The 13,733-nt window shown below is 39.7% G+C and overlaps 1 protein-coding gene across 1 annotated transcript; it reads left to right on the top strand.

The window, feature by feature from the left end:
* Positions 1 to 448: 448 nt before the first annotated feature.
* tada2a (transcriptional adaptor 2A) lies at positions 449 to 11,976 on the top strand. Its single transcript, XM_067595099.1, has 15 exons — positions 449 to 596; positions 1,108 to 1,214; positions 1,935 to 1,994; positions 2,076 to 2,167; positions 3,244 to 3,401; positions 4,088 to 4,176; positions 4,467 to 4,539; positions 4,649 to 4,712; positions 5,977 to 6,020; positions 8,368 to 8,478; positions 8,895 to 8,966; positions 9,538 to 9,670; positions 10,127 to 10,170; positions 10,532 to 10,611; positions 11,516 to 11,976. Exons 1-15 carry the CDS (start codon positions 572 to 574, stop codon positions 11,699 to 11,701), a joined length of 1,338 nt encoding a protein of 445 aa, XP_067451200.1. The 5' UTR covers positions 449 to 571; the 3' UTR covers positions 11,702 to 11,976.
* The last annotated feature ends 1,757 nt before the right edge of the window (positions 11,977 to 13,733 follow it).

The raw sequence follows: 13,733 nt of genomic DNA, 5'->3' as shown, positions 1-13,733 counted from the left end.
TAAACTCTAAGAAATCATGATGGGGATTTTTTCACCATTTTCTGACATTATATAGACAAAACGATGAATTCATGAATCGAGAAAATAATTAGATTAATTGATAATGTAAATAATTGTTAGTTGGAGTCCTAGATATGAGGCATGTCTTAGTTTTGTTTAGGGTTTTTTTTTTTTTTTTTTAAAGCCTCACACTGAGGCAGAGGCTATATAAACAACTGCCTTCTCCTGTCTGATGGGAAATAGAAAGAGAAGGATGCATGAAGCAGGTAAATATGCAGTTTATGAAAAACTATTCATGGGCTATGTGACTTTTTTATTCAACTGCTGTCTTACATGCACAGGAAACCGTAAATCAGTGAACCAGTAAATGGTCACAGCCACTCCGAAATGGTGAAATAAGGTGAAAATAGGTCAGATTTGGATCTGCTGGAGCCCAGGGGGCGAATTATCGATCGATTTGGGCTCGACTAGCCTTCCTGAACAGACTTAACGTGCGAACTCTGAAAAATAGATCGATCCATAACACCCCACATTATCCATTCTGATTTTAGTGTTGTTGAAACAGCATCATATGGATCGTCTGGCATCTTTTGGAAGTAAGTTTGAATCGTATCACACAGTAAAATTAACCCGCTGATGTTTTTAAAGTCAACACACAGATCCTTTTCTCGGGTTATTTGCGGTTAGCCACATTAGCCCCAGTCTAGTTAGCATTAGCACATAGCGATAGCTGTGTATTATCAAAACAAACTGAGTTATATGTCCAAAATGTTATTGCTTAATCCGGCATACCATATGGTTTCTCGCTGAATACATTTCATTTCAGATTCAGGCAAAGTTTAACATGAGCATCAGATAGTTAAAGGTAAGTTAGCTTGTATCTTAGTTTTGAGGTTACCGTTATGCGGTGTTTGTTTACAGCCGAATATTCACAATTGACACAAAGCTCGTTTTAACAGGCTGCTTTGAATTTTTTTTATGGAGTAGTTTTTGTTCCTGAATGAATTAACCTTACTAATATTATCTTTTATGATAGTTTGCCCTGCAAGTTCTTATTAAGTGTAAAACTTAAACATTAATATGAGTTTATCAACATGTCCATTTCAGATGACCCTTTCGATAAACCACCATGCAGAGGCTGCTCATCATATCTGACCGAGCCGTACATCAAGTGTGCAGAATGTGGACCTTCGCCTTTTTTACTCTGCCTCCAGGTTGGTAGATGACAAATATGCAAATGTTATTAAAGGACGGGTTCACAAATTTTCAAGTCTGCCTTAAAACAACAGTCAGGGGTCCAAATGAACATTGACACGTTTTTCTTGCTGTAATAATTCCTTCTTACTGACCATTAGAAGCTCCCTTCATAATTGTGCTTACAATGTAAATGATGGGGGACAAAATCTGTAAGCCTCAGACTGTGCAAAAATGTATTTAAAAGTTTATTTGAAGCTAATATAAATCTTCAGCCATCCAAATGAGTCCAATCGAGTAGGTCTTTTTCAACGTTACAGTGTTTTTAGTGCTAAAGTCCCTCTTTTTGTTGCTATACATCCACCGGAGCTGTCGGGGGAAACACAAAGAAAGGAATTTTATGCAAAAAAGACTGTAAATGTGGCAGATATTCACTTGATATGACTAACTCAGACTGTTGAAACCTCATATAAGATCCACAGTGTGTCCTCAAAGTCATTTTGTGGCCCTCGTCATTTACATTGAAAGTGCTTTTGAAGGGGAGCTTTTAATAGCTCGTATGAACAGGAGGAATGTTTACAACGAGGAAAACCTCTCTCAGTGTTCATATGGGCACCTGACTGTTGTTTTAAGACACATTTGTAAAACTGTGAACCTATCCTTCGGAGCTTTTCTTGTTTTCCAGACTACTCTGTCATTGTTCAGTCTGACTGAAATTGAACTTGATGGTTTTATTTCAGTGTTTCACCAGAGGATTTGAATACAAGAAGCATGAGAGTGATCACAAGTATGAAATCATGGTAAGTAATATAAAAGTCTTTTTCACACAGACTCTTTCCACTTGTAATCTCACACTTCAAGCTCTTCACCTATTCATACAGACATCAGACTTTCCTGTACTGGAGCCTGGATGGACAGCACAGGAAGAGATGGCCTTGTTGGAAGCAGTAATGGACTGTGGCTTTGGAAACTGGTTAGTGTTAATGTCCTGATGGGGGCTTGTGAAAGTCAAAAATCTACCTTTGTTTCACAATTTGCATTCACATTTCCTCCAAAAACTGTAAGACATATTTTTTCCATCCTAGCAAGGACTTCTGCCAGTAGTCTTTGTTTTTTTAGAGCTCAGTGTGTGCTTCTCACACACCATTGACTCTTAGCATTTCAGCTTTCCAAGACTAATATATTATTTGTTTTACATACTTTTTAAATAATAATACATAGAGCTGCAATGATTAGTCAATTAATCGATTAGTTGCCAACTATTAAATTAATTGCCCACTATTATGACAATTGATTAATGGTTTGGAGTCATTCTTTAAAAAAAAAAGTCCAAATTATCTGGTTCCAGCTTCTCCAATGTGAATATTTTCTGGTTTCTTTAGTCTTCTATGACAGTAAACTGAATATCTTTGAGTTGTGGACTGTTGGTCGTGACAGAAGAAGACATTTGAGGACGTCATCTTGGGCTCTGGGAAACAGTGATCAAGATTTTTCACCATTTTCAAACAACTAATCGATTCATCAAGAAAGTGATAGCGACAAATTAATTGATAATAAAAAGAGCCGTTAGCTGCAGCCATAATAATACATACAGTGTATTTGTCATCAAGTACCAAGTGCAATCTTGCATTTAATTTTGAGCCAAATGTAACAACTCAATAACAGCTTGTCACCATGAACCACTGCTGTTTGCTTACAAGTTAAATATTAATTGTTTAGCTTATAGATCTAAATATTATTAAACATCAAATTGAACCAAAAATGAACCACATAAGCTTTGGAAGTATTACAAGTCGTGCTCTAAATGTTCTTTATCATAACATTGATGTCTTTGGCTGAATTACATTCTTGGAAGCCTCAAGTGAAACATTTTTCCACTTATTATTTAGATGAATAATAGACGGTAACACAAACATTCACAGTGTACTGAACTTTCTGGTATGTCTACAATATTTACAACCCAGCGTGTTTATTCATAGAGGTTTTGCAAACTTTCTCTTAACCATTGTTGTACAATATCAGTCTATTTATTCTATTTCTCTCCTGCAGGCAGGATGTGGCGTATCAGATGCGCACTAAAACCAAAGAGGAATGCGAGAGCCACTACATGAAGAATTTCATCAATAACCCGCTCTTCTCCTCCACCTTGCTCAGCCTGCGGAAAACAAAAGACTCTCGCTTTGCGGAGGGCGCGATCCCTTTCAAACGTCAGTAGCCACATTACCTTCCATCCTTCACTCTTATTCTTTTACCAGTGTTACAGTAGTTATTCTGTGATCATGTCTCCGTACAAGTTTAGGAACAGACTGCGTTTAATATTAGTTGGATTGTTTTACCACCTCCCAGCTTTGAACTCTGTCTCTAATTGATATTAAACTATTCAGATTAAGTTTTAAAATTGATTGTATTATTGATTAACGGCCCGTAAAGATGCCAGCAGAGAGATTTATATGCAAGGAGAAAAAAAAAGTGAAATCTTTCTTCAAGACTGGAAAGATGCTGGCTCCACAGTTGGACAGAAGCAGTTGGATGAGTCAGGAACTTGTCTGAGATCCTAGCTGGCTTCAGTTCTCTATCTGCCGCAGTGTTTAAAGATTTCTTGCAGCACTTGGCAAATTCAAGGGAGAGACAGAATTTTCACTACATTTCTGAACTTTCTAAGGACAGCTGTAAGTCTTAGAAAAGTAAATCTTGCAAGAAGTTTAGAGTTGTCACTCATGTCTTTGTTTCTCACCGTACATTTCCATGAGTTTCAAGAAGCTATTTATTAGCTTTATGCTTAACATTTGCGTGGTTTCACCTTAAAACACATTAATTGTGGTTCTTGGAAAAACATAGAGGAAACGTGTGAATGCTCATATTTTAATGTGCATATATTTCTCTGACACCGCAGCCACCGATGATCCCCCTCGGCCTACGTTTGACTCTGTGCTGTCTCGAGACATGGCTGGATACATGCCTGCCAGAGCAGACTTCATGGAGGTGAGGGGATACTATACTTAATCATGTCTGTGCAACCTTTTGTGAACCTTTTTAATTTCACCTACATGCCAAAGAAAGAGCTTTTTTTCATGAATAGATAGATGAAATGACCACTAGATGGCTCATAATTAAATGTTATTGAAATAGTGACTCATGCCATTGTTGCTGTCTCACAGCTAGTGACTCATCCCATCATTTGCTTTCACTCATAAAATTGTGTTTGAAAATGATCAGAAACACATGAACTTAAATGAAACCGTTTTTGAAAATCTTTTCACTGTGTTACCTAGGAGTTCGACAACTATGCGGAATGGGATTTGAAAGACATTGACTTTGTGGATGATGACTCAGACATCCTACGTGGTGGGTCGAATCTTAATAGTTTTTGGGGTGCTTTTGATAAATAGAAGGTAAAAGTGAATCATATGCATTTACTATCCTTAACTGTGTGATGTATATTCTTCTGTTTCAGCACTCAAGCTTTCAGTTGTTGATATATATCATTCAAGATTAAAGGAGAGACAGCGGAGGAAAAAGTAGGTCCTTTTTTATTCATATGATGATGAATTTACAGTATTTATTTATTCAGCATAATGTAATGACCCCAGTCTGTCAGTAGATGGCATTACATGCTTCTGTATTTTCCTTTTGGAGCCTCATTCCCTACACATCCTTTTTTTTTTTTTGCTTCTAGGTTGATGCATTAAACACTGAATTAAAACTTAGAAGACAAATTGTTTTAAACCTCCTGTCTTGGCCCCTCTTAATATTAATGAATTCATAATGCTAATATATGTATAACTTCAAATCTTAACTTTAATTATTATTTTGTTAAAAGCACTCAAAAGACAGTCCTGGGAGACTTGGATTGTTACAGAATCAGCAGCGTGACTATAATTGCATATTTAAGCCTTTTTTTTCAAGCTCTCATTACAAGCCACAGGGAGTCATTCAGGTGTTACTTACGAGCTGCAGGAACCTCTATTTATACCTTGAATATTTTTGGAAACGAGAAAATGTGTCCGTCCCCTTGTGAACGACATGCATGCCAGACTGTTTGACATTTTGCCCAGTTTTACGCTGGCGTCCTCACTACAGGACACTTTGGAAAAGGTTAAAAAGATTTTCAGCTATAGGCACATAGAATACATGTTTCTATGTTACACATTTTGTTCAGATATAATATTGTTGATGAAGAAACTCAAAATTAAATCATATTTAAAGCACTGACTGCACTAACTGCATCATTTTTGAACTTTGAATTATATTTGACTCAAATTTTACATATAATGAATTTAAACACTTAGTGGTGGTTCAGTTTGCTACCTTTTTTTCTCCTTTTGAAGATATTAATGAGTCAGTAAGCTATCTGGACATATCTTCCACCCTGAATGTGTCAGCTGTCTTTCTTGGACACACACAGTCAATCCTTGCTGTAATGCATCCATCACTAAATCAACCCTAACGACCTCATGCTCTCTGAGCATGATGGAATGGCATGTCTGGCTGGGGAGGCATGCATGTTTTCTAGCGCCCTCTTTTTTTTTTTTTATGTGCTGCCTAGTTTGTCTCTGTTAACTTGTAGCTTGTCAGAGAGGCTTCCAGGCTCGTGATACGGGCCGAGACCCTGAGCTCTGGCCTCTGAACCCAACAGACCCTTTCGAGCAATTTGATTTGAGACTCAGACTAAAACTATTGAACACATTACTGGGTTATAAAACACCATGATGACTTAGCAGAGACACAGAAATCAGGATATTAATTTGCAGAGTAATAAATCTAAATCTTTATTTCTTTCAGGATTATCCGAGACCACGGACTGATCAACTTGCGGAAATTCCAGAGTGAGTCCTCTTGTGAAATCGACACGGGCTCGACCGTGACAGTATACACAGCAACTCAGGGAGGCATCTGATATCTACCAGCCAAATCGCTGCTGAGGGTTTCTATGGAACTCCAGTGTAATAACCACCGTTAACCTCTGTGGCCCCCTCGGGTAGCTTGAAGTGTGGCGACTGACGGAGCTCGTATTTACGATCAAGGCTGCGAATAGTCTACGGGGGGGGGGGGGGCGCGTGCCAGAGTGTGTCACGGCATAATTGCTTCACTGTGAATAGATCCCCACACGTTGAGCACGCTTGCCATAATGACTGAAATGCAAGGGGGGCTTCATTTATGGATCCACCTGTCACAGGTTGGATTTCAGCGAGCTCAGTAATGTAATTCTTTGCATCTCTTGGGCTGATGCATAGAGGTCAGACAGACGGTGAGGGACCGCTAGGAATGGATTTGTCCAATTAAATCCTCCTTTTTTTAAATTTAACTACGCACGACCACCCAGTCCATCGTCATATCTCCACGTGTTGCTCTGTGAAATTGTCTGTGGTTTGGGAGTTGAAGAGTTCTCCCCTCATGTTTTATTTATTCATCCTCCAGCCTCCAGTTAGCCCTCCTCCCTGTCTCCCTCCTTTCCCTTATCTCTCCAGTCTTTCAAGACAAAAGGGAACTCAGAGTAGCTGTAGAGCTGCAGACTGGTTGTCATGGAGACTGTCAAAGATTGTGTGTCTCTACGGTGTGTGTGTGTGTGTGTGTGTGTCACATGCAATAATGGAAGCAGTATCCAAGCCCAAGAGGCTCACAGTATCATGTCTCAGTAACTGCTGGAGGCAGATTGACCAGTGTTGGCGTAGCAGGGCAGCGGTCTGTCTGAAGTCCTGTAAGGGCTTGTTACATTAAATGATTCAAATCTGTGTTTTCTTGCTGTTGCTCTTGTTTGCAGCCAGTGTTTGTGTGCCGGTATGCAGCCACACAGAGGTCCAATGTTGATGCCTCCATAGAGATTTGGACTTAACACTGTTGTGTGTGTGTGCGCGTCCAGTATTTTGCATGACTTCATGTGCTTAGCCGGAGACGGCAGCTGCTAATTAGCGCTCGCACACAGGAGCCTGATGAAGGAACTTGAGCAACACACACGTATTCTCTCCTCTCACAACCGCACAACAGCTTTCCTCTCTGGCTTTGACACTTGTCTGTTACTCAGCAACACAGGCACATTGAGACGAACACAACAAGCTCTTCAGACTGTGTATGCTTGTAGAGCGAGTTAAGTGGTGGTGAATACACATCATTGAAGCGTTGCTGTGACCAATCTCTGGGAGTGGTGCAGCAGGTTGCTTGGATCTGATGGTCTAATACATTTTCCTTGTTGTGCTCTTCAACCAGACTCTGAATCAGGAAAAGGGGGGGAAAAAGGAATTTATATTTATGTATTTATTTGTTACATTTGGTTTTAAGAAGTTAGGAAAGCAATCTTTAAGTAAGAATTATCCCAGTCTCTTCCACACAGTGAGGTTTACAGCTTATTAATTAAACACTGGTATCAGATCGGTTCTCAGTATCGGCTGATATCCAAAGCCCAGGTATTGGTATCGGGACTGAAAAGGTCAGATCTGTGCATCCCAAGTTCTATAACTGGGAAATGATTACATGTCAAGGTATTATGAGTGCAGTTCAAGGTATCTAAACCAGCAATCATAAAGGTCATAAAGCCGTAAAAAAAAAAATCTTCCAGAAAAAAATCAGATTTTAAGAGTCGGACTTTATTCACCAAGAACATGTACTGTACATGAGGAGTGTGCTTTGGTGCAGGTGTCGGTACAACAAAATAACGAAACATGATAACGTATATTAATAAGAAGTTTGCAGAGGGAGTGAGATTAGATTTAATATGTTAAATATTCAGTACATTATGTGCAAAGATACCAGAAGTGTTGAGAGATTAGAGCAGTGTAATCAGTGTTTTGTACAGATCCTTACAATTCATTCTGTAACTAAAAGATATAAATTCTCCTTAGACAGTAGCCTCAACAGATCATAATGCAGCACAGCCACAGAATGGTTGTGATAATAGATGCTGGTAATATTGACATGTCTGTACATGTAGCGTTGAATCAGAGCGACATGTTCTCTGGTTATCATGTGGAAACCGTAGAAATAAAGAGTAGACAAGACAGAACAAAGCAGGTAAACAAAAATAAAGTAAACTACAGGATTTCTATAATACACAAAAAACTGTTGATGTCTAAAAGTGTGTAAGGGGGCGGATTTTTCTTTCATATTTCCGTGTTATGTTTGTTTATATCTACTGCCTACTCACTTCTCTCCTCACTCTCGTCCTCTCTCTTCTTCCAGTGCTGGAGCGATGCTACCCAAAGGAGGTGCAGGAGCTGTATGATGTCATGAGACGGTTCGCCAGAGTGGTTGGACCGATCGAACATGACAAATTCATCGAAAGTCACGCACGTTAGTATTTGGCTGATTACATTGACGGGCTCTGTGAAAGTGTGCAACAAACAGAAAATCAATTTACCCAGTTCTTGCAGAACAGCTTAGTAAACATTGCAGAGGATGTTATTTTTGTGGGGAAGGTAATTTTATCACTTTGATAATGAATCTTCTCTTTTTTTGGAGGCTCTCCTAGTATGTTCATATGTCCAGTTTGGTGACAAATTAACAAAAAAAACCCAAAAAACAACATAATGTGTCGCATAAGTAAATTATTGCCTCTAGAACAGCTTCAGTGCTCCTTGTCATGGATTTTCTAAACGTCTCCAACTATACTGCAACTGAACAACCATTCTACCAAAACATATTCTCTTGTTTGTAACACTGGGTACAGACTTACCTTTAACTGCCTTCATCTCTTTTTTTCCTTCCAGTGGAGTTCGAGCTGAGGAGAGAGATCCGCAGGCTGCAGGAGTACAGGAAAGCAGGGATCAAGTCTTTCTGCAGTGAGTGTAGCCTGACCTTTCTCACTCCCTCGCTCGCCAAAGCTTAATTTCAAAGTTGCATGACTAAGCAGGGAACTCAATTTATATTCAGTCTTGAGCTATGCTGAACTCTTTGTGTTTTGAGTTTGGCATCATGAATGTTGTAATTTTTTTAGTATTTGTAGCCGCAGCAGCAGCAGCAGCAGCAGCACAGTCTGTCAGACATCAGTTGTTTTGTTGTCTTTGGACCGTTTGTGAAATCATAATATTTGGTTAGTTTATTGATCCGGATGCACAAAGGAAATCTCAGCTGTTATCCAGTTGCTGTATTTTTAAAGCTGGCTCTACTCTCTGCTATTCTTGGAATAATGTCGGAGAAATGCTGGCATAATGAATAAAATACTTAAATATTCCTTTTGTATAAGGTTATATCTCAGTAAAGCACATACGTCCCCAGGCCTTATAATTTCATAAGGCATTGCAGTAGCATCATAACAGTTGCACCTTGTTGTTTGTTTTGTTTTTTTAGCAGCAGCATTTCGAAACCTTCCCTGTGATGTCTCTTTTGACCTCTCTGTGTAATTGCGGTCAGGTGCCAAGGTGTACGAGCGAGTGAAGCGAATGCGGGATGAAGAGCGGAGGAAGAGGACGATGTTGTGTGACGTGCTGCAGTACATCCAGGATGGCAGAGCCTGCCAGCAGTGGCTCAGCAAACAGGCTGCAATGTGAGACTCCCAAACTTTCCCCCCCCTTGTTACCCAGCATGTAATAGAAGGGCTGGTGAAGTCGTTCTCCCCGGAGACGCTGACCTTTGTCATCACACTCGGCACCGAGCGTGCTGAGATGAATCGAGCAGACGTTTGTATTACTGCGTATCCCTCCTCCACCTCAGTCTCCTCGGTATTTTTAGTCTTTTTAATGGGCCACTGCTCTTAGTTTTTCCATCCAAAGCCTTTTCTTTGGGTGTTATCCAAGTTCTTCTAACGATTCTACTTTTTAGAAAATCTCGAACGCTAATGATTCATCTTTTTTGGATGACGATCCTGGAGTGAGAATAGTGAACAAAGCCCAGAAATTCTGTATCTAAGTGGGACGTGTGTATATATGTGTGTGTGTGAGAGTTTGAGCTTGTAGTGATGCTAACACTTTTTTTTTTTTTTTTTTTTTCTCGCTGATTACAGAGATGCTGGCATCACTCCAGCCGTCACAACGATCACAGTTTCAGGTAGGAACTCTCTGTACTTCCTCCTCTCTGTCGTCTTGGCATGGCCCCAGGCGCAGTCGCATTAATGCAGACGCTCCTCCATAAATACACTCGAAAAATAGGCCCTACATGCATATTTATCTTGCTGTTTTTTCCCTTTCAAATTAGCTGGCTTTCCTTAACCTCTAGAGCACAAACGGGACGCACACTCCCACACGGTTATATTTACACAGTATGCACACCGTAAATATTTGTTCCCCTGTCTCTTTCAGCAAAAGAATTAACTGCAAGTTGTCAGCCTGCTATTATGTTATTTGAACTGTGGACCAACAATGGTGCTGCTGCTTGTCTGTCTGACTGTTGTTGAATTCTTGCTTCACAGCAACAGGTAGGCGGAGCGCTCCTCCCCTCAACCTGACCGGACTGCCGGGAACAGAGAAGCTCAATGAGCGGGAAAAAGAGGTACAGCTTTCACTTATCTGTGCTTAAAGGGTCACAAAGAAAGACTAAATCCTCAGTATGCTCCAAATGAACTAGATCATCCGATGTGTTGTCCGTATGTTTATATCTGTCCGAACATAAAGCGAAAAAGCAGTTGTTTCTCACCAAGAACTCGGGGTCAGATTTACTGAGGCATCTGATTCTCAGGTGCAGATGTGATGCATTTTGCTTCAGACAGATGTGGTGTATCTATCAGACTCTATCAGGCTGCAGCCGCAGTTTGCATGCATTGTAAGTAAATGTTTGCAAGGTGCATCTCTGCTTATTGCACAAGCGTTAAGGGGAATGTTGTGCAAGTTATAGGTGGAGATATGTTGGCCAGGTCTCTCTTGAAAAAGAAATTTTAATCTCAATGAGACTTTTTACCCGGTTAAATAAAGGAAGACGAACAGAAGTTCATTAGTATAGAAAAATATCCGCCTCTGAAAAGCAGGTGTAGAAATAGCACAGATGAGATTTACACAAGCCACAAGGTAGGTGTTGGTGGGAAAAGAAACTTTATTATACAGCAGACGTAGAGTGAGTGCACCCCAAAAATATCTAGCTTCTGTTACCTAAAAATAATATAACTAAGTGCTGTCCTGGAAAATCAGGTGCTGAATACAATGTAAATTCTATGCAGCATACATTTGCGCTGCACCATCTTCACACCTGCACACCTTCACACACCTGGCAAACCTCTGCATAAAGTGGGTGTGATTGTCGTATTCTGTTTCGAAAAGCGTTAAAAAATCTGCTGTTACGCTATCGTAAATGAAGTACTTCATTTGAAGCACACTGAAGCCTTTGAACAGGACGCGGTGGCACGTTTATTTCAACATACTGACGTCTCTTTGTAACCCTTATATTTGCTTTGTGCTTGTAGCTATGCCAGGTGGTGCGGTTGGTGCCAGGGGCCTACCTGGAATATAAGCAAGCCTTGCTGAATGAGTGCAGACGGCAGGGTGGGCTGCGGCTGGCGCAGGCCCGAGCGCTGATCAAGATCGACGTCAACAAGACACGCAAAATCTATGATTTCCTAATCAAGGAGGGCTACATCACGAAGGCCTAGGAGCCTTTGGTTTGACCACAGAGGACAGTGGATTGTGGTCAGTGGTTCGTTTTACTTTAATCTTGTAACTTTGTAAGCGTGTGTCGTAAGAGGTCTAGATTGTTGCTGCTCCTTTCGTATATTTTAACATTTGTAAGGTCCTGTTTTGTTTTTGAGTCTTAAATGTATAAAAATGACAAATCTCCTTGTATAATTCTCTGTCAGAAGAACAGGGGCTCATATTAAAATGAGAATGTATTTATTTCTCCTGTCATAAAATGTTTACGAAAAAATAACTTGTGTTGTTTTGTATGTTAATATTTTAACTTGAAAAATGCTTGGTAACACTTTATTTAACATGTCACATAGTTTCCCATAATTTCCTTATTAAATAATAATTAATTAATTGATATGTAACTGTAAATTCATAGGACATTTTGCATTAATTATGAGGGGAACGGACTGGAAATTCAACTGGTACCCATGTAATGAATTAATTCCAATTAATTAATAGTGTAACCAGAGAATCTTTTAGTCATCGAACATGTAAACATTTGAAATTGGTCTTCAGGCAAACTGACAATTCAACATATTCAGGGTAAACTCTTCAGTGAATTATTACTTGAAGAAAATGTCTCTGGAGATCAACAACTGTTCATAAACCTAACCGATTAAACTCCAATAACAATAACATCTGTCAATATTTCTTTATTAGATTTCTTTAAAGAAATTATCTGGAAATGAAAGACCTGTAAAATAAAGCTTTGCCAAATGTTTTTAAGGCAGACTTGGCTTTCAAAGCAAAACCAAACAAATGATCTCATCGCAGCTGATAATAGCGAGCAGGAGAGTCAATGGATATGAATCATTCCTGACACCAGACAGATAACTTTGTAAACTTCCAATATATTGATCCAGTGTAGCTCTACTAACAGCTTTAATCTTCACAACAGCAGCAAGTTGCAAACATGTTTTCCAATATCAAGTAAATTATCAAGGATTCCCCTCTATGAATGACAACTACATTTTTCCAGACGATGGATGATCCAGACACACATTCACATCTCACAGCCATTGTAAAATTTAGCCTGATCAACAGTCTTGTCAGCATTTTTGAATGACCAGTGACACAGACAGTGGCATCAGTGACTCGATCCTTTCTGTCCTTTCCATCTGTTGACGTGTGGGCCCGAGTGTGACGTGGGAGAACTGTGATTAATGCAACGCAGGCAGGCAGGAGGCCACCGGCCTCTGACAGGCTTATCGGAGCAGAGAGCAGCTGCCGCATCAACCTCAGCTAACAGCCTGATTATAACAGCAGATTCAACCTTTGATGATAAGAGTAAGGCGGCTGTGGAGGAGCGTCTGAACTGAAATGCAGGGGATTGGATCTGGATTTAAAGAGGATGTGAAAGACAAGAAATTCAGAGTTTTTTTTTTTTTTTTTTTTTTTACGCCTCCATGTGTCTCATCAAATCACAGTTCCAAAACAAACGTGAAGCAGCAGAGCGAAATTGCTCCTCTCATTTTTGCTCATTTCACAGGAAACAGTTTTTCTCATGTCATACTCGCCGTCTTTACCCGAGCGTCAATTCCAACCAGCCTCAACAAACAAGACCCATCCTCGCTCTCCCTTTTATTTTCTGTTTAAAGCTTGAGCTTTTATGGCTGCAAATAGTGGCAATCGGTGTTCAGTGTGTGGTTGAAGCAGATGAACAAATGTGACCTGAATTTTCTTCAAAACTCCACACTGACTGAGAAGTCGACCATATCACTGAAGGTGAAGCCACCACATGGTTTTTCCAAGAACAAAGTTTTTCTCATACCGGAACGTATAATAACTACATCTTGCTTCATTATGTGTTGCAGCTCATTTATTGTGGAGTTTAGGTTTCTGACACAACTTCACCTAATTGCAAAGTGCATGGAAAAGGTTCAAAATTTGGCTACATTTGTAGTATTAAGAACATTGTTGTGGTGAAACCGAAGCATTTCAGGTTGTTGTCTTCATCAGGTTCATCATACAAGAAAAAATATTTCTTAAAGACATACA

The sequence above is a fragment of the Thunnus thynnus genome, chromosome 7 (genome assembly GCF_963924715.1).
Source record: "Thunnus thynnus chromosome 7, fThuThy2.1, whole genome shotgun sequence".
In the NCBI taxonomy this organism is placed as follows: Eukaryota; Metazoa; Chordata; class Actinopteri; order Scombriformes; family Scombridae; genus Thunnus; species Thunnus thynnus.
This window is presented reverse-complemented; position numbering and strand designations above follow the sequence as displayed.